The sequence below is a fragment of the Lemur catta genome, chromosome X (genome assembly GCF_020740605.2).
Source record: "Lemur catta isolate mLemCat1 chromosome X, mLemCat1.pri, whole genome shotgun sequence".
Lineage (NCBI taxonomy): Eukaryota > Metazoa > Chordata > Mammalia > Primates > Lemuridae > Lemur > Lemur catta.
In genome coordinates, this window is record NC_059155.1 from 35,250,977 (window position 1) to 35,273,034 (window position 22,058).

The 22,058-nt window shown below is 35.5% G+C and overlaps 1 protein-coding gene across 2 annotated transcripts in view; it reads right to left on the reverse strand.

Moving 5' to 3' along the window:
* MMGT1 (membrane magnesium transporter 1) overlaps positions 1-22,058 on the reverse strand; it is a 24,663-nt gene continuing 2,605 nt past the window's right edge. Inside the window, exons 2-5 of one of the 2 annotated variants that reach the window (XR_006731787.1) lie at positions 21,444-21,496; positions 19,076-19,179; positions 16,126-17,497; positions 1-35 (exon numbers count right to left, since the gene is read on the reverse strand). Coding sequence is in view for 1 of the 2 variants with exons in the window: in XM_045538828.1 (XP_045394784.1) it covers positions 17,338-17,497; positions 19,076-19,179; positions 21,444-21,496 (317 nt within the window). In the remaining variant the exon portion in view is untranslated. Of the gene's footprint in view, positions 36-14,344; positions 17,498-19,075; positions 19,180-21,443; positions 21,497-22,058 lie in introns of those variants that run through there. The other variant, XM_045538828.1, reaches the window with a different exon arrangement.

Genomic DNA, 22,058 nt, shown 5'->3' on the forward strand with positions numbered 1-22,058 from the left:
TCTCAAGGTCCTGAATTAAGACTCTTCTTTTAAACCTGAAAATAGAAAGATATTTTATTAATCCAAAGATACCTAAAACACCTGGGATGTGCAAGACATTGTGAGGATCACAAAAAGGAGCTCACCATGTACATGGGATTATAAAATAAATTCTCATGGAAAGTTGCAGGACACAAAATCAACACACAAAAATCAGTTGTGTTTTTAAATACTAAACAATCCAAAAAAGGAAATTAAGAAAATGATTCGATTTATAACAGCACCAAAAGAATAAAATACTTAGAAATAAACCTAACCAAGTAAGTGAAAGACTTGTACACTGACAACTACAAAACACTGATGAAAGAAATTTTAAAAGACACACATAAGTGACATACAAAAAGACACCCTCTCTTTGTGGATTGGAAGACTTAATATTGTTAAGTTATGCTACCCAAAGAGATCTACAAATTTAATGCAATTTCTATCAAAATCCCAATGGCATTGTTTTTGCATAAATAGAAAAAACTATCCTAAAATTCATGTGGAATCTCAAGGGACCCCATATGGTGAAAATAATTTTGGAAATGAAAAACAAAGTTAGAGGATTCACACTTCCTGTTTTCAAAATACATTACAAAGCTACAATAATTAAAACAGCATGGTACTGGCATAAAGACAGGCAAATAGACCAATGGAACAGATTTAGAGCCCAGAAATAAACCCTGGCATATGTGGTCAAATGATCTTTGACAAGAGTGCCAAGACTACCCAATGGGGAAAGGACAGTGTCTTCAACAAATGGTGTTGGGAAAACTAGATATCCACATGTAAAAGCATGAAGTTGGATCCTTACCTTTTGCCACATACAAAAAATAATTCATCGTGGATTAAAGACCTAAATGTAAGACCCAAAACTATAAAATTCCTAGAAAAAAAGGGGGAAAGCTTCATGACATTGGACTTGGCAATGATTTCTTGGATATGACACTGAAGCACAAACAACAGAAGCAAAAATAGACAATTAGGATTATATCAAACTTAAAAACTTTTGTTCATCATAAGATACAATCAACAGAGTGAAAAGGCAATGTATGGAATGGGAGAAAATATTTGTAAATTGTATATCTAATAAGGGGTCAATATCCAGAATATGTAAAGAATTCTTATGATTCAACAACAAAAAATCAAATAACTCAATTTAAAAATGGGCAAAGCCAGGTGCAGTGGTGTATGCCTGTAGTCCTAGCTACTTGAGAGGCTGTGGTGGGGAGGATCGATTGAGCCCAGGAGTTCAAGGTTGCAGTGCGCTATGATCATATGCCTGTGAATAGCCACTGCACTCCAGCCTGGGCAACATAGTAAGACTCTGTCTCTAAAAATAAAAATAATAATAAAAATGGGCAAAAAACTTGAATAGACATATCTCCAAAAATGATATATAAATGGCCAAGAAGCATATGAAAAGATGCTGAACATCACTAGTCATCCAAGAAATGCAAATCAAAACCACAATGAGGTATTACTTCACACTCGTTAGGATGGCTACTATTAAAAAAAAAAAAAAAAAACCACAGAAAATAACAAGTGTTGGTAAGGATGTGAAGAAGTTGGAACCCTTGCGCACTGTGGGTGGAATTTAAAAATGGTGTAGCTGCTGTGTAAAACAGTATGGAAGTTCCTCAAAGAGTTAAATAGAACTACCATGTGACCCAGCAATCCCAATTCTGAGTATACATCCAAAGGAATTGAAACTGGATCTGAAAGAGATATTTGGATACTCATGTTCATAGCAGCAGTATTCACAATAGCCAAGAAGTGGAAGCATCCCAAATGTCCATCAACAGATGAATGTATAAACAAAATGCAGCATATATATATATATATACACATATATATATATGATAGAATATTATTCAGTCTTAAAAAGAAAGGAAATCTTGTCATATGCTACAACATGGATCAACTTTGAGGACATTATGCTAAGTAAAATGAGTCAGTCACAAAAAGATAAATAACATCTGATTCCACTTATATGAGATATCTAAAGTAGTCAAATTCATAGAGATGGAAAGTAGAATAATGGTTGCTATCTGCTGGGGGAGGAGGAAATGGGGTTGGCTGTTTAATGAGTATAGAGTTTTGGATTTTTAAGATGAAAAAGTTCTGGAGATCTGTGTCAGAACAATGTGAATAAACTTAACACCACTGAACTGTACATTTAAAAATGGTTAAGATGGTAAATTTTGTTATGTGTTTTTTTACAATAAAAATATTTTAATAAAAAATGCATCTTCATGGGAAGAGACCCTCTAGCAAATCCTAGCAGAGACAGTTGAGAATCCAAGCCCACATAAGTCTATGGTGAGCTTAAAGAATTATTTAGACTCAGATAACACCAACCAAAATACCTGTGGAGACTGTTTCAAATAGGAGTGAGAGCCAGGGTTTGAGAAACACAAGACAGGGCCTGTATCCACTATCCCCCACCCTGAAAGGGGCAGCAATGCTTTAAAAAATGAAGAGTTTGCTTTTACACCTACCTTGCTACTTCCCTGATAGTAAATTCAAACAAATTGTTTTTTAACTCCTATAGGTCCTTGCACTTCTTAAAGCAGAATGGTCATTCCTTCATTCTCTGAAGGTATTTTTTTTTAAAAATGTAGTATTTCCAGAACATGAAGAAGAGATAGAACTCAGTGCATCCACTACCTCAGAACCATTCTTCATGGGCTAGAATGTTATATATAGTTTGTATTTTAAACCCTTAAATCAAGACACTTGCACCTAAGCAAACTATTGTGAAAACTAACTAAAAAGGTATATTGGGGCTTTTTAGTCAAAGTAAGTAGAAGTCATCCTAAATTGTGGAAAAACTCAATTCTTTCAAAGATGCACCTCATAACTGCTCTTGCCACAAAAAAAGGGTAACTATGCGAGATGATGGATATACTAATTTATTTCAATATAGCAACTATCTTACTATCTATATGTATCCCATAACATCATGTTGTATAACTGAAATATACACAATAAATTTATACATAAAAAACACACCTCAAGAGGTAGCTTGTATCTATTCTAAAACATGGAATGAGAGAGACTTCCACTAGTTTTATTGATAGATGTTTTTTCACTACTATTTCAAAAACTTTCGAATTTCCTTCATTAATTGATGTTTTATGTCAGCATCGATTTTCTCTGGACTTATTAGAATGTATTTGGCACAGTACCAAAAGTGGACATTTCTGTGACTTTTGGGTCATCTGCTGAGATATTGCTGGTAACAGTTCCACCTAAAAGTGCATGACTACCAGGTTTCTGAATCAGCCCATCTTTGCTGAGACCAGTGAAGACCAAGAGAATCCACTTAGTTGGGTGGAACACCATCTGCTGCCATGTTCATAAGCTCTGGTGGAGCAGATTTTGACAAGGAGCCATCAGGTGGGGTTTGAACACTTTTCATCTTTTCCTCATGGACATTGCAAATGACAGTAGCATCTGGAAACCAAACTAAATGGTTGAGCTGCGAGGCTGGTGCATTTCATCATCCCCAGAGGGACATCATTGTGTTCTGCAGTTTCTAGGAAATTATTATTTCATAAAACAAAATGACAAGCCAGATGGAAATCTCAGACCTGAAAAATTGAGCTCAGGAAAGATAATACAGTAAAACTACCTCTTAACTTCTTGGTACTATCAACACATACAGAAACTAAGTAGGATTGTCCAACTCATAAATGTTCTTAGATCTCTGGTACTCTTCGCTTAATGTGGTGTTTTTGCCTTTTACAAGTTGATGAGCTGAAAGTCTAACTTGATGTGATGATTGTAGAAAATCATCCATGGTCTACCATGCTCTACTAAGCTGGAAGCCAGACTGAGTGAGCCCTGCTCAATCTGCCCCTCCTCTACCTCAGGGATTCTGAGAAAACAGAGCCAGCCATGAGGGCTGAAAGTTCTACATGCACTGTGGTACCAAAAATCTGTCTGTGTATGGTCCTCCCCATCCTTCCTTTCTGTCTTAGAAAAGTGACTCTCCTCTGACTCCAAGTCTGGCCCCTCTGTGTCATTTATTACTCCTCTGTGCAAGCACCCCGCCAGGAGCCAGGGATCAGCAGTGAGCAGCACAGAGAGAAACTTGCCTGCCCTCACTGGGCTCACACCCTCATGGGGAAGTCAGGCAAGAAGTGCACAGTGGGCAAAGGAAAGCCGCAGAGCTAGGCTGGGCTTAGGGAAGGAGCCTGCAGGCCCCTGGGAGAGCAGCAGAGGGAGCCCAGGGGCTGGGCAGGGCCTTCTGAGGTGTTCTCCTTGGGCAGGCCCTGGAGGAGGAGGGAGAGCCAGCCTGTGCAGAGGTGCAGGGAGAGCTCCAGGCTGCCTGGAGGGCAAGGACAGGGGCTGCAGTGGGGACAGGCCACCCACCACAGAGTGAAGGACAGAAGCAGAGGGCACCCCGAGGAGCCCCACGGGGACCCGTGTTAGGAACGCATGGTGGCGGACCAGGCCATGCAGAGCCTTGCAGACCAGAGAGTAGGGAGCTCGGGGTCTATGATGAGTGCTTGGGAAAGTTGAGGCCAGGTTTTCAGGAGGGACATGGAATGATGTGACATATGTGCCGACACAATCACTGTGGCTATGGGGTAGAGACTATGGGCTACATGGGGGTAGGAATGGGAAACATGGAGATATCATAGTAGCTTAGTGATCATGGCAGCTAGACTAGTGGAGTGGAGAGAAATATTGATGTTTGGGAATTATACTAGTCATAAAGTTGCCTGGAGTTACTAAGAGACTGAATTTGACAGAATAGAAGAGAAATCACAGTGATTGTAAGGTTTTTATGCCTGGACCACTGGGTAAATAATAGTGCCCAGGGTGTAAAGGAGCCAGCACACAAGTTGAGAAACCAGATCGTGCCCAATTCTTCCTAAGTGTTCAGTGCCCTCGTGTTGATAGCTTGAAATCAGCCATGTTAGAATTAATTTAAACCATACAATATTCTGCAAACACTACAAACCAGGGCTTCTCTACCCTACTACCCCCGCCCCCCCCCGCCCCCCCGCCACACCTATGGGCAGCTGGTTGTTACAGATTTCCCAGAACATCATTTAACTGAGCTGGCAAATGCTGTTTGGAGAGAGCTCAGGAGTTCAGATTAAACACATGGAACAGGTTGAGTTTTAAATGTCTCTTGGACATGCAAGTGGAGATACCATGCATGTGTTTGAATTTGAGTCTGGAAGAATGAAATTGGACCCTTATCTCTCAACATATACAAAACTTAACCTTGATTAAAGACTTAAACATAATACCTGAAACTGTAAAACTGTTAAAACATAGAGAAAAAGCTTCTTAACATTGGTGTGGGCAATAATTTTTTAGATACGACCCCAAAAGCACAGAAGACAAAAGCAAGTAATTTCTGGAGATCTATTGCACAACATGGTGACTACAGTTAATAATAATGTACTAGATACTTGAAAATTGCTAATGGATTAGATCTTAAATGTTCTTACCACAAAAAAGATAAGTATGTGAGGTTACAAGTTAATAAGATTGATTTAATCATTTCACAATGTATACAAATATCGTCAAAACATCACGTTGTACACAGTAAAAATATACAATTTTTATTTGTCAATTATACCTTAATAAAACTGGAGGAAAAGTAAAAATAATGAAAAAATAAAAATAGTAACAAAACCAATCATCAAACAAAAACAAAGGAGAAAAGTCATACAATCATCCTAATCAATGCAGAAAACACATGTGATGAAAGGTAACAACTATTCAGGAGGACAAAATTAAAAGTATTTAAGAAGCAAATCTACCAGAAATCTACAGCACACATTATTTCTAGTGGTTAAAAATTAGATGTCTTCTTTGAAAGATCATGATAAGAATTCCCATTTTTACCCTTCTATCCAACACTGCATTACAAGAATTCCTAGTTTGCACCCTAAGATAAATTATTTGACTAAACTAAAAGCTCAAAGTAGTCTATAGGCAAATCAAGAGTTTAATAGGTGGCTAGATATAAAATCAGCATACAAAATTTAACTGTGTTTCTGTATAACAGTACCAAGGAAACTTAGGAAATGTAACTTTTAAGATAACATTAGCAGAATTATATAAAGAATATATAAAGATATATGTGTAGAAATATATATCACATATATGGAATATATGTGGACTATATATATATATATATATATATGAAGTGGGTATATTTAAATATATATAATGAATGTAACTAAATATGCATAAAACCAGTATGCAGATAATTATAAAATCTTACTGCAAGACATCAAAGAAGACTTAAAAGGAGGGCTACACTGTAGATAGAAAGACTCAGTGTCCATCCCCCCCAAATTTAATATGTAAACTTAACAAAATTACAATCAAAATCCCAACAGGATTTTTTCATGGAACTTGACAAGCTGATTCTAAAATGTGTATGGAAAAGTAAATTTCCAAGACTAGCCAAGACAAACATGAAGAAGAACAAATTAGGAGGACCTACCTTACTATTCTCAAGACTTATTATTAACCTTTAATAATAAAGACAATGTGATATAGATGTGGAGGTACACAAATTAAATAATGAAACAGAATAGCAGAGCCCAGAAAGAGTCCTATGTGTATGTGGAATTTGATACATTTCAGAAGTATCATTGCAGATCGCTGGAGAAAGAATAGATTGTGCAGTATATGGCACTGGGACAGTTGGCAATCCATGTGAAAAATAATGCAATTGGATTGCTTTCTTACACCATATTTTAAAAAACCAATTTCACATGGATTAAGTACTTAAATTTGAAAGGAAAAAATATGACTTTAGAGGAAATTATAGGAGAATTTATTTAAGATTTCAAAGTGAAAAATATTTCTTAAAGAGGACGTAAAAAGTGCTAAACATAACAGAAAAGGTCACTGTAATAGTATTGGTAATACTCTCATTTTTAAGTTTGATGGTAAGTTACTACATTTCCCTTCAATTAAGTTTCATCTTATATATATACTCCATATATTTTTGTATGGACCAAATATATTATAACATATTTGACTACAAAAAGAAAGGCATATAAATTATGGCAGAGAAAAAGGTCAGTGTCCTGTAATAATCATGGAAGAAATAAGCCCAAATTCAAGCAGAATTCTACTCTTACTAGTGAACCTGTAATCTAAAGAAATTATAAAAGCAGAGCTAATATTAAGGGAAATATTAAAAACCAAAATCCCAGCAAGCTGCTATTTTTAAGGAATACTTGCTTCATCCAATGAATGTAAAGATGATTCAACATTTGAAAACCTATTCTTATAATTCACCATTTTAATAGGTAAAAGAAGAAAAAAAACATGATCATTTCACTAGATACCAAAAATGCATTTGACAAAATTCAACATCCATTCCTGAATTTTAAAAATAGTGATAACAAAGAGTACAAGATTAATATACAAAAGTCAATAGCTTTCCTAAATGCCAACCATTAGAATTTGAAATTTAAAACCATTATCATTTGTAACAGTACCAAAATAATGAAATATGTATAAATCAAACAAAATATGTACAGGATCTACATGTAGAAAATTACAAGATCTATATAAATGGAGAGATATTCCATGTTCACAAGTTGGAAGATTCAGTATTAAGATATCAGTCCTTCCCAGTATGATCTCCAGATTCAAAGCAATCCCAATTAAAATCTCAGCAAGTTATTTTATAGATATTGACAAACTGAGTATAAATTTTATAGGGAAAGATGAAAGACCCTGAATAATCAATATAATACTGAAAAATAAGAATAAAGTTGGAGTACTCATACTACCCAATTTCAAAAACATCACATAAAGCTGCAGTCCCCAAACCTCAGGCCATGGACCGGTACTGGTTAGGAACCAGGCCGCACAGCAGGAGGTGAGCTAGAGAAGCTACCTCTGTGTTTACAGTGGCTCCCCATCGCTCGCATCACCACATAAGCTCTGGCTCCTGTCAGATCAGTAGCGCATTAGATTCTCATTGGAGCACGACCCCTACTGTAAATTGAGCATGCCAGGGTTCTAGGTTGCTCACTCCTTATAAGAATCTAATGCCTGATGATCTGAGGTGGAGCTGAGGCTGTGATGCTAGTGCTGGGCAGTGGCTGCAAATACAGATTATCATTAGCAGAGAGGTTTGATTGCAGAATAAATGTAATGCACTTGAATCATCCCCAAACCATCCCACACCCCAGTCTATGGAAAAACTGTCTTCATGAAACTGGTCCCTGGTGCCAAAAATGTTGAGGACCACTGATATAAAGGTACAGTAATCAAGATAGTGTGATATGGGCAAAAGAACAGACACGTTGATCAATGGAACAGAGCAGACAGCCTATAAATAGACCCACGCATATATAGTCAATTGGTATTTTTTTTTGAGACAGGGTCTTATTTTGTTGCCCATGCTAGTGTGCAGTGGTGTCATCATAGCTCACTGCAGCCTTGAATGTCAATTGGTTTTTGACAAAAGAGCAAAGGCAATTCAATGGAGAAAGCATAATCTTTATAACAAATGGTATTGGATCAAGTAGATGTCCATATGAAAAAAAATGAACCTAGACACAGATCTTATACTTTTCACAAAAAATTAACTTAAAATGGATTATACACCTAAATGTAAAATGAAAAACTACAAAACTTCTATAAGAAAATGCAGGAGAGGCCGGGCGTGGTGACTCCGGCCTGTAATCCTAGCACTCTGGGAGGCCAAGGCAGGAGGATCACTTGAGGTCAGGAGTTCAAGACCAGCCTGAGCAAGAGCAAGACCCTGTCTCTACTAAAAATAGAAAAAATTAGCCAGGCGTGGTGGCACATGCCTGTAGTCCCAGTTACTTGGGAGGCTGAGGCAGGAGGATCCCTTGAGCCTAGGAGTTTGAGGTTGCTATGAGCTAGGCTGATGCCATGGCACTCTAGCCTGGGTGACAGAGTAAGACTCTGTCTCAAAAAAACAAGGAGAAAGAAGAAAGAAAAAGAAAATGCAGGAGAAAATCTAGATGAGATTATCTTTGGAAGTAAGCTTTTAAATTCAATACCAAAAGCATGATCTATGAAAGAGAAACTTGATTAAGGTGAACTTCACTACTACTCCTCTGTGGTAGACACTGTTATAAGAATAAAAAGACAAGTCATTGACTGGGAGAAAATATTTGCAAAATCCACATCTGTAAAGGACTTGTATTCAAAATATGCAAGTCTTACAATTCAACAATAAGCAAACAAACAACCCAGTTTTAAAATGGGCAAAAGACTTGAACAGATACCTCATCAAAGGGGAAATACAGATGGCAATAAGCATATGAAAAGATGCTCAACATCATTTGTCATTAGGGAACTGCAAATTAAAACAAGGAGCTATCAATACACACATATTAGAATAGCTAAAATTCAAAAACTAACAATACCAATTGCTGGCGAGGATGCAGATCAACAGAAACTGTCTTTAATTGCTAATGGGAAGCAAAATGGTACAGCCACTTTGGAAGACAATTTGGCGACTCCTTATAAAGCTGAACATAATCTTATGATATGATCCAGCAATTGTGTTCCTCGGTATTTACCTAATTTGAAAAAAATATGTCCACACAAAAACCTGCATGCAAATGTTTATAACCACATTACTAGAAGTAACAAAGATGTTCTTCAGTAGGTGAACAGATAAACAAAGGGTGGGAACATCCATGCAATGAGCTATTATTCAGAGATAAGAAAAAATGAGTTATCAAGCCACAGAGAGACAAGGAGGAACCCTGAATGCATATTGCTAAATCAAAGAAGCCAGTCTAAAAAAGGCTATATATGATTCAAACTAAGAACATTCTGGAAAAGGCAAAACTAGAGAGACAGTTAAGAGATCAGTGGTTAACAGGGGCTCAGGAGAAAGGGAGGGAGGAATGAATAGGTCAAGTACAGAGATATTAGGGCTGTGAAACTATTCTATATGATAATGCAATTGTGGATATGTAACATTATGGATCTGTCAAAACCCATTGAACTTTAGAGTACAAAAAGTGAACTTTAGGCTGGGTGTGGTGGCTCATGCCTATAATCCTAGCACTCTAGGGGGCTGAGGCAGGAGGATTGCTTGAGACCAGGAGTTTGAGACCAGCCTTGAGCAACAGCAAGACCCCATCTCTATAAAACAAACAGAGAAATTAGTTGGGCATGGTGGCCTGTGTGCCTGTAGTCCCAGCTACTCAGGAGGCTGAGGGAGGAGAATCGCTTGAGCCCAGGAATTTGAGGTTTCAGTGAGCTAGGATGATGCCACCATACTCTAGCCTGGACAACAGTGAGGCTCTCACAAAAAAAAAAAAATTAAAGAGTTAACTTTAATGTATAAAAAATTTTTTTAATATCATTTAGAAGGCCAGGGGAATACCAGAATAGAATGCAGAAGGTGACAAAACAATCAAACTTTATTACAAATTTATGAAACCACCTTACTGAAGTGACAGGGGAAAAGGTGCTGACCCAAGTAACTTTGGAAATGAGTCTATAAAACTAGTGGCAAAAAACAAACAAAAAATCTACATCATCACTGTGCTCTAGTTGATACAGTTGTTTCCCATGGGGGAATGTATTAACAATTCTGAAAGCACTTTACATGTATACTGGAATTAAACAATTCAAGTAAGTGGATAGCAGATGGTGGGAGTCAGGTTTCTCAGTTGGAGTGGGAGTTAGATAAGCAAGGAGAAGAGGTTAGAATGATCTATGTGGTAATGGATTGAATATCAGCATGAACTCACATTTCAATTAACAGAAATACAGATGCTACACACAAAAATATTTACACTTATATATAAATGCACAAGTTAGTACATACACATATATTTCTTTGCTCTGTCTGCTCGAAGGGTCTAGAGGCAATGAAACTCCAGTAGTAATGAGTAAAACTAGTGGCCAGATATTGGTTTATAATACCATTCTTTAACAAAAGGAACCAGGTTCTTTGGAGAAATGGCTGATTCTAGGACTGGGGAAGGAAATATACAACACAAGCCTAGAACATCTTGTAGTGCCAGAAAGTAAAGAAATGCTCAAAAATAAAAAATCCACAATGATGGGAGTGTGTAAAACAGACACAAGAGCCCACTGAAAGAGCTATCAATGTCTGAAACTGGAATAATTTCAACAAAATATAGTATTAAATGATTACTCAAAGTATAAAACAAATATCCATGAGTCCAAACTCATATAAATAAATGATTAAATAAATTAATAAGTGGGGGAGAAGATACATATCTCCCATGCAGAAGAATTCCAAATAATTTATGTAGATACTCTGTCCTCAAGGAGATGGAGCTTAGTTCCTCACTCCCTAAGTCAGCTGCACATAGTGAATTCCTTCCAAAGAGTACAGTATGGAAAAGGGGGAAAAAGAGTAACTTTACAGTGGAGAAACCTGACAGTCTACTTCAGCCAGATGATCAACATCAACTGTGATAATAAATGTGTCCTTGATATGATGTGAATAGCGCTTTACCTCGGTGGTCTTCCTCCTGAAACACCCACAACCCTAATCTAATAATGGGAAAAACACTGGACAAATCCCAGTAGAGAAACATTCTACAAAATACCTGACCAGTACTCCTGAAAACTGTCAAGATCAAAAACAAGAAAAGTCTAAGAAACTGTCACAGCCAAGAGGAGGCAAGACATGATGACTAAGGCATCCTGATGGAATCCTGGACCACAAAAAGGACATTAAGTAAAATCCAAGGAAATCTGAATAAAGTACGGACTTCAGTTAATAATAATGTATTAATACTGGCTCATTGATTGTATCAAAAGTCTTATGGTAACATGTTAATAATAGGGGAAACTGAGCGTGGGGCATGTAGGAGCTCTGTACTATCCACCCTCAATGTTTCTATAAATCTGAAACAGTTCTAAAAAATAAAATTTAGAAAATACCATTAGAAAAAAAAGGGTGGAAGGACTGTTGAAAAGAGACTAGAGAGACATTCTAATGAATGTAACTTGTGAACCTTGAGGGAAGAGCTATAAAAGCTATTTGGGGACACATGAAGATATTTAAATATGAATTAATATTGCATGGCTGATCTTTTTTTTTGACTTGTGAGAATGGAATTGTGGCTAAATGGGAGAATGTCCTCACTCTTGTAGGAGAGGCATGATAACATATTTAGGGATGTGATGATGATGTCATGAAGTGCAATGATGAAGTCTGCAACTTACCTCAAATGATTCAAGAGGGCAAAAAGGCACATTTGGAGAGAGCAAAAGCAACAATGGCAAAATGTTAGGAATGATGAACCTAACAGAAAGGAATACTGGTGTTCATCATACCATTCTTTCACATGGATTGAACATCAGTATGAACTCACGTTTCACTTACTAGAAATACAGATGTTACACACAGAAATATTTACACTTATATATAAACGCACAAGTTTAGTATGTACACACATATTTCTTTGCTCTTTCTGCTAAAAGGGTCTAGAGGCAATGAAATTTGAAATTTTTCAAAATAAAATTTCAGAGAAAATACCAATATGATTTTAGATTTGGACAAAAATGATACTAAAGTGCATCTGGAAAAATAAACATGCAAGAAAAAAAATCCTGAAAAAGACTGAGGTATGGACTAGCAATGCTAAATATGAAAATGTATAACAACTTAAAATAATTAAAATGCTGGTATTTTTTTGCAATAGCCTACAGAGCCCAGAAACAGATCTGAATATATATGTGGAAATTTAATCTATGAGTGAGGATGGTTTTTCCAATGAGTGTGGAAAAATGGTCAATAAATGGGATAAATAGATGGCTATTTGAGGGAGAAAGATGTTGAATCCTTACCTTGTTCCTACTACCTAAACAAACTCCAAATGAATAAAAGATTTAAAGGTTAAAAAAAAACCTTAAAAGCACTGGAAAAATACATTACATTTATTCTTAAATGTACAGGCCTTTCTAAGAAAGGCAAAACCCCAGAAGACATAAAGACTGATAAGTTTACCTACATAAATCAATCTCAGGAAAATATTCAACGTATGACAATGGACCAATTTTCTTAGCTTACAAAAAGCTCACACAAATCAATAAAAACCAAATCATCTAATAGAAAACAGAATATGACCACAGTTTACAGAAAATATCAGTAATCAATAAACATGAAAATGTGTTCCATCTCCTTCATTAAAATGCATTAGACCTTCATTAAATCACAAGGTACCATTTATTCACTTTCAGATGATCAAACTTCAAAAGCTTAGTACCTAGTATTGGCATGGGTCTGGTAAACAATCATTTTTATATGTGAAAGTATACTGGGCAAAGATTTCTAGAGCACAATTTGGTAGAAACTACTGATCTGAAAATGAAAAATACTCTTTGATCCAGCAATTCTATTGCTAGGAATCTCATATATACAAATATCTTCACTGCAATATGATTTAGTAAAATATTAGAAACCTAAAAGCCTATCAATGTCTGAATATTTATAACACATTCATACATTAGAATACCAGTCATCAAAAAGAATGAGGTATTTCTATATATAATGATACAGAAAGATCTCATAAAACAGGCAGCAGAAAAAAAGGTACAGAAGAATGCATATAATCTGATTCCATTTATGTAAAATTCTTTTAAAGTATATGTTTCCTGGCAAATAAAAAATGTGTTTCCTATAAGAACATATACTTGAAGCTGGTTACCTTTGGAGAGAAGCATTAGGGTAGGAGGTAAGGAGCAAGTTTTACTTTTATGCCTTTCTGTACCATCTGATCTTTTTGCCATGTACATATATTATCTTTCTTCTCCCCCACTTTTTAAGAATACTTGATTAGCAGATTTTGAGATATTCCTAGGTACATTTGAATACTGGTGACGCTATTTTTCAAAATACTGTAGTTAAGTGCCAAGCTTTGCAACCTAGAACTTCCCCTTGGATTTTCATTAAACTTTAGATTTGCCTCCTGATGAGTTAATAATACTGATTTCCTGCTAAGTATAAAGTGACATTTTCTAATGGCAGTTTGGCTCTATAACAAATTTGTGATGGGATGATTAGACACTGCTGCTCAAGAACCAATTCTTACACCCCAGAGGTCATTTAATGATTTATAAATATAAATGAAATTATACATTCTGACTATAAAAACATAAAATTGCAATAAGATTTTACATGTACAATCATCAAGTATCCATTGAATTCAGAAAAACAGCATCATGGTAGAAAAAACACGGTCATAAAATTAGCTCTTACATTTTTCTGGGGACAGAGAAGCAGAAAAAATGAAGTTAAAAGTCCCAAAAACTAACAAACAAACAAACAAAAAAGAAACACTACCAAAAACAGGGTGAGACAATCATTCATTTATTGGACAGGGCAAGGTCATTTGGAGAGGAAACATATCCAAAAAAATGTGTTTAGCTTGGTGTTACAGGCATCAATGCTCACAACAAACAACACTACTCAATACATCATGGAAACAGGTCACGTACAACCAGAAGATGCTGTCATGCCATTCAGAAATAAGCCACAATGATTAGGAAACAATCATTAGGGAGTTACAAAGCATAATAGTCTCCAATACACTGATCTGCATGTTCTGCAGCTGGGCCATTAGCCCATAGTATTCAGCAGGTTCCTTGGTTAAAAGTGAGTCTTCCTGTATTTGAGAGAGCTTTGATTGGTACACACTTCGAAATGTCACTGAAATCATGTCAACCTCAGGGTTAACTAGCTCAAATCACTATATGTTTTGAACTACCCTAGGCAGTAACAGACTTTCATAGTACTGCAAATAAAATTCTGTACTTAGTACATTTAGCAGTGTTACAATGCACCCAAATCACTTCTAGTCCTATGGTACATAGTTGAAAAAGACAGCAAAAATTCACTGGAGTCAATTAAAAAGAAATTTGAGGAGTTCACCTGGTATACAAGCTGCTAACAAAGGTAGACACACTTGACTATGTCAATTACCTGCCAAATTATTTGGCATCATTTTTAGCAGGACTTTCTTTCCTGACCAGGCAAAGAATTTCATTAACCATTCTAAAGATTGGCCATTTTTATTTTTTTGTTTTTTAGAGACGGAGTCTTGTTATGTTGCCCAGGCTGGTCTTGAGCTCCTGGCCTTAAGCAACTCTCCGCCTCTGGCTTAGCCAAAATATTATAATATATTATGAATGCTTGGCTACAAGGAAAAATTATTCAGCATAAGATTAACTGAGAAACCTGTTAGGTATCTGGCTTTCCCTCCTTAAATCTATTGGTTTTACCAACCACTCCCTTTCATAGCAATAAGCATTCTCAAGATGAGAAGAATTTCTCACTTCACACAGAAAACCTATTTGGGAAGCAAGTCACAAAAGACCAGATATTATAGAATTCTGTTTATATGAAGTGATAGCAATAGGCAAACCTACAGAGACAGAAGTAGATTAGTGGTTGCCAGGGGCTGGAGGGCATTGGAAGGAAAAAAGAGGTGACTGCTAAGGGGTATGGGGCTTCTTCTTGGGGTAATGTTCTAAAATTGATTGTGGTCATAGTTGCACAACTTTGTCAATATTCTAAAAACCATTGAATTGTACCCTTTAATTGGGTGAGTTACAGCTCAATAACATCATTACAAATACATATTAGGAAAGGAAGACAACCCCAAAAAAGAAAACAAGAGGCTCTTCCAAATCAAGTCATACTTGAGGAAACTGTAGACCAGCCTGATAAGTAGGAGCTTGTTTCTCACACAGTTTTAATTATCGTTACTTTAACCCATGATTTCATATTTTTAACTCATTTCTAAATCATTTTAGGTTATCAGCAGATTTCTAACTTTGTTCTCATTAGAGAGCAGAGTCAGTGTTTCACAGACAGATTGGGTTGGTAAAACAAAACAAAACTAAACTAAACAACAATAAAAACCCAATGACAAAATAATCTTGTGCTTTGAGGCTATGTGTTACCAGGCAGAATATAAGAGCTGAGGTTCCTTTCTAATAGGAAAAAATGCCATCAAGTATAAGGGCATCTTATGACTTTTTTGTGCCTAAAGCACATTTCCTTTTCAAACCTGCATACAATTATTCCCTTTACACCTATACAATTCAACAAAAGCAATGTTTTCATACCTGAACAATTCAGCAAAAGCAATGTTCTCTACAAGGAAATGCCGAGCCTCCTGCAGCTTTCTAGCTCAAAGAGCTAGCCACATTTCCCTGAAAGTAAAATTACTGTTTCAAAAAAAATTCAACTCTGTATCATCATCCTCACCTTCACTTCAGCACCACACAGTGAAGATGGAAAACTAAGCCTGCTATAAATCAGAAGCTACAAAACAATTGTTAAATGACCTTAATTTTCTAAAAAATTAAATATATCAGTTCCAAATATTTAGAACATATTTGGCCCAATTCCTTGAATTCTTCCTTTAGATTAATGAAAAGTTTCCTTATTTTCATTAATTCACTAGTTCAGTATGAAATAAACCAACAGAGACTTTGAATAAGTTAAACTGGCTAATGAAAAGTAATCAGTTTTCTTCAGTGATTACCATTCTTTTACATAGGCAGGATAATGAAATCACAAATGTTCTTTTGGTCTATCTTCAACTACTTTTACACATAATCAATTAGGGGAAATTTTTACAGATAAATGAAGTAACACAAGTAGCTTTACAGCAAATTGAGCTTGTTAAATATACTTGCTACAACAAAGAATTTCTGACACAAAATTACCCACTGCACACAGAATCTCAGAAGTGATGAAACAAGACAGCTGATGTTAGAAGTTATATAGGAGTGGGATCGGGTGAGAAGTCATGATAAACTAAAAGCTGGCAAGTATCTGCCAAAGCAGAGCCACTTTTTAGGGGACATAAGAAAAACTGGTAAGTCACCATTTTGGTCTCATTAGGGAAGTTCATATATTGAGAAGTGAAGACAATTTTGCTATAATTCATGCTGCAAAATGCAGTAGTCACACAGTATTTCTAAAAGGATTCTAAAAACTGTAGTGCAAAAGAAATCTAAGAAAATAAATAATCACAAAAACCACCAACATTTTCTAAGAAAATGTGTTCAAAACAGGGGCTTTTACAAAGGACATTAATTTGTTTTAAATGAAAAAAAAATTCATTCTCTATATGAAATACCAAAAACTCATTCCACAGATAACTTATACTGTATTAATGATTTGATTAACAGTGTACAAACAAGGGCTGTAGTTTTTTTTTAATTAGGTCTGAAAGATCAGTATAAATACTGATGGGGGGAGTGTTTTATACTCCAAACTCCAATATTCCAGCTCTATGTCCTGTCCTGTTATTATAATTTGTAAAAATCTTAACGACGCAGTGATTCGGGTTTTCGTAACTTCAGTGATGTGTTAGAGGACAATGCATCTTGGTTTGAAGAATTTGTTGAATCTGAAGGCCGGAACAGTACTCGACCACGATGATTAAATACATAAAAGGATGGGTGATTTCTTAATGTATCAAATGTCCTTAGAAGAAAAAAAGCATCAATTTTAGATAAACTTTTATAAAAGCCTATTTAAAAATAAGCAGGCTTCTAATTATGAATTTCCTATGCTATATTTTTGACAAGTATAAATCTATGAAATCAGACCATAAATGATAAACATACTATATCTTGTTTTTTTTCCTTTACAAAGAAAATAAGAAATCTGCAAAAGCAGCATAAAGCCCTAAAATTTCTTTTTTATTCAGCCATTCTTTCCAGGATGGCTATGAATAACAACACAAACGCTAGCTCAACTTTAATCACCTCTGTAAATTGAACAGTAGCCCATGCCAAAATAGTCTTTTAAAAACCTAGAACATAGATTACACCTTTTATTATTCTCATTTGGCCCTCACTATTCAAGCCATATGATCATTTCACAGATCTATTTTCCAAGAATCTTTCAAGTACAATGAAAAATTCCTTTTGGCTCCCCGTACCTGCTGTTGTCCAAACTCATGTATTTTGCTACCACCTACTTAATATCATTCTGTTTTACTTCTTTCTTTCCTGGTCCCTTGCCAGTGATTCTTGATAGACTCTTTGTAAAAACAGTGGTGATAGTGGAGTATCACTTCCTCCTTTCCAGTGAAATATATATACTCTAAAAAAGTTCAAACACCTCAGTGTATGGCCTTTAGTGTTTGTTAGTTTTTAAATATTGTTTTTCTGGAAAGAACAAGAGAACTCTTCCTTTGATAACAACTCAAATCTCAAAGTCAGCCTACCTAAACATCCAAGCATACTCTCATACAAAATAGGAGGCCTGATATGTGACTATTTAAAATGTAATATCAAACTAAAAGTAAAAGGGGAAGATGAGTTTCCTCTAACACATAAATGTTTACTGTGACTCTTTCTAAGAAAATATTGTAAAGGGATATCACTTTTCGGATCAGGAAGGTAGGTAAAGTCCAGAGATGGAATGGAACAAAGCTAAAGGGTGATTTTAGGAAAGTAAAAATATGGAAAAGAAAAGCAAACAAAGACACATGAAAATAGCTTAGAAAAAGTACAGTATTCAAAGCAAAAGGAAAGCAGAATAACAAATATACTTTGAATCCAGGGGTAGAAAAGGGCCTGAGAGCAAAGCATACATCACAGACTAGGCTCAAGTGAAAGAGGAAACAGAAAACCCCTTATTCTTCCAAACACTAAGCTGGGACAAGAAGATAAAAAGAGGGAGGGAGGTAGAGGGAGGGAGGGAAAGTGGAAAGGGAGAGGGGAAGGAAGGGAGAGAGGGAAGGAGGAAGTGGGGAGCTTGGTTAAAATTTCTGAGGGATTATCTTTCTATATTATCTATTTCCATCCATCTGTCCATCTATCCAGCCAACCAACTAGCAGGTACCATAACATCATAATCTAATGCCAACAATCTGCCATTCAACTCCCATATCAAATATCACCTCAATGTTTTTACCTCATTATTCATACAGACTACATAATCAAAATATAAAAATGAAACCAACTTTTATGTATCAGAAAACATACATTTTAAATTACATGAACAAAGCAAACCCCTATGACATTCAAGGACTATGAAAACGTAAAGACTTACTTATTTTTTAGTTCTGAAGTGGCATCCATGTCTTTAAACTCCCCTGCAATATGAACTATACCATAACAGGTAACTGCAAAGGCCAGAAGTGTCTGAAGAACTATCTGTGAGTATAAAGATGAAATTACTAAATAATACACAAATGTTATCATAAACATTTACAATCTTCTTTCGACCTCTTTATAGCCTCTATCAGGTAGTCCTCTCAGGGCCACTCGTAGGGGAGTCAATTCTCACTTAAAATTATATGAACCCAGACACAATAAAATATTCTATAAATTCTGTGGCTTGGCTGCAAAAAATATTTGATGCTTCAATAAATGAACTTAGTGACATGCTCAAATAAGTAAAATCACTGAGTACTGAATGGTACGGAGCCACTCAGAACTCATGTATCAAATATTACCTGCTTCCAAGAGCAAATAAGAATTTTTAAGGCATTATTGTTAGATATCATACATAGAGTACACCAAGTCCATGTGTACCATGTAAATAAAAAGGCCACTTTCCCATCACCCAGCTTAAGAAATAAAACATTCCTGGTACCTTTCAAGTCCCACATGTCCCTCTGATTATATCTTTTACTTTCTATCTCAAAGTTAACCATTGTCCCAAATTGTGTATTAATCCTGCTATGTATGAATCTCTAAAAAATGTATTACTTTTGCCCATTTTAACTATGTTTAAATGGGCTCAAATGTCTTTTGTCTAGCTTTCCTTGCTCAACATTATGATTGTAAGATCCATCCCTGCTGTAGTATGTAGTTGTAGTCCATTCTTTTTCATTTTGTTTTGTATTTCCTTATTATGAAACTAAAATTTATCCAATCTAACTTTGCTGAATATATGGGTTGTTTCCTGTTTGTTACTTTTATAATATCAACCTGAATATTCTTGTGTATGTCTCTCAGCACACACGAGTGGAAACACTGAGTGTAGAGTATGCACATGTTCAAGTTTATCAGATTATCCCAAACTGCTTTCCAAAGAAGTTAAGCAAGCAAAAATGTGGAATATTTGATATTAAGCAATATGGGATTACAGGCATATTTTCTTATGCTTTTCTGTATTTTTCAAATTTTCCAACTTGTAAACAGAAGTTATTTAAAACAAATATAAATGAGCATGTATGTGCCTGTATCCACCACAAAGCAAAGATGGTAGGAGTTAATAGCCTCAACAACCAAATCCTTAATTATGGACAACTAAAGTCAAAAGTAGCCACAGGCTATTATTCTGTCTAAATTAAAACCTAATATCATATGTAATACCAGTTTACATTCCCACCACCAGTGTACCAAGAAGACGTAGTTCATACAATGCAATCCTAGGCACTTTTAACAAGAATGTAGTTGTCATGAAAATATGTTCAAGATCAATTGTTATTTAAAAAGCTAATTATAAAACTATACGTATATATACATGCATTAACAACTTTTTTAAAGGAAAAACTGTTTTGATTAAAGTCTACATACATACATACATAAAGATAATGTTTCTGCATAGGAAGAAGACTGATCTGCTATACTACAAACTGTTAGGAGTAGAAATGGAATTGCTGAGGAATAGGGTCAGTTTTTTGTTGCTGTGTTTTAATTGTATATGGACAGTTTTAATTTTTATACTTACTGTTTGATTCTGTTACACAGTACTACTTTTGTAATTTCAAATCCAGTAAAGATAAAAATTGTGAATGAAGCTGAAATATATGTCAATCTAGCTTAAAAAACACTTTCCTGTTTTTCTTTAGTTTTACCATCATTGTTTTCATTTACTTTTACCACCACATAGGTGGTGTGTCCCTAAACAATGTATTGTGAGCTTTGCTTGTTTTTAAATTTTACATAAAAAGGAACTTTTCTAAAAAATGCCAGGCTGGGTGAGGTGGCTCACAGCTGTAATCCCAGCACTTTGGGAGGCAGGAGGATCACTTGAGGCCAGGAGTTTGAAACCAGCCCGGGTGAAATAGCAAGACCCCATTTAATTAGCCAGGCATGGTGGTACACACCTGTAGTCCCAGCTACTTGGGAGGCTGAAGTGGGAGGATAGCTTGAGCCTGGGAGTTTGAGGTTATGGTGAGCTGTGATCACTCTACTGCACTCCAGTCTGCATGACAGAGAAAGACCCTGTCTCTAAAACAGAGCAAATTCTAGGAAGATTATTTCAACTACAGTTCTAGAAACCAAACAGACAAATCTTTTAAAGTTTTCAAATCCTTTGGTTTTATAATGAGTGATAAAAGGTAGAGAACAGATGCTACTTCATGTCTGGAAAATTTTAGAAGAATAATAACCAGTAAAAAAATTATCATAAGCTATGTGGCTAATTTTAAAAATATATTTTAATAGAATATAAATGACCAACTTACATCTATTGGCAGTGATTCATCTTCCTTTTCTGTTAATCGCATATAAGAACGATCTATAAACCAGAAGCATACCATTAAGGAAATTATAGCCCATTTTTCTTTCTTAAAATGCAAACAGATCAATAGACAAAAGAAATGGCTGACATATGCTACATAAAGTAATGCTAATACTGCATTCCTCAAAACCTTCTATCTTATAAGGCTGTCAGCCTTATCTTAATGAACTATCTTATCTTCATAATGACTTGCTTATAAAATGGGTGATAGATAAGTATGAGGTAGAAATACCTAAACATAATTTTTCTTTCATTACTACAGAAAAACTAGAAACCTCTGAAACAAATTTTCTTTCACTAACTGGTCAAAGAAATCATAATTATTTTAAAATTAGTAAGTCTACAGAAAATCTCAACTCTTGAAATAGCACCACCATCACAAGGTATGGACAAAATAATTCTGGTATGGAAATGTTTCTCCTGAGAGAATTTGCTGGGGCAGTGGTGGAATAGGAATTCCAGGACGTCAATTTCTGCCTTTACTATTTAATTATAATTCTGCTGCTACCTTAACCTCAGGAGGCAGCAAGGGATAAAAGAAAAAGATCAGGATTTGGAA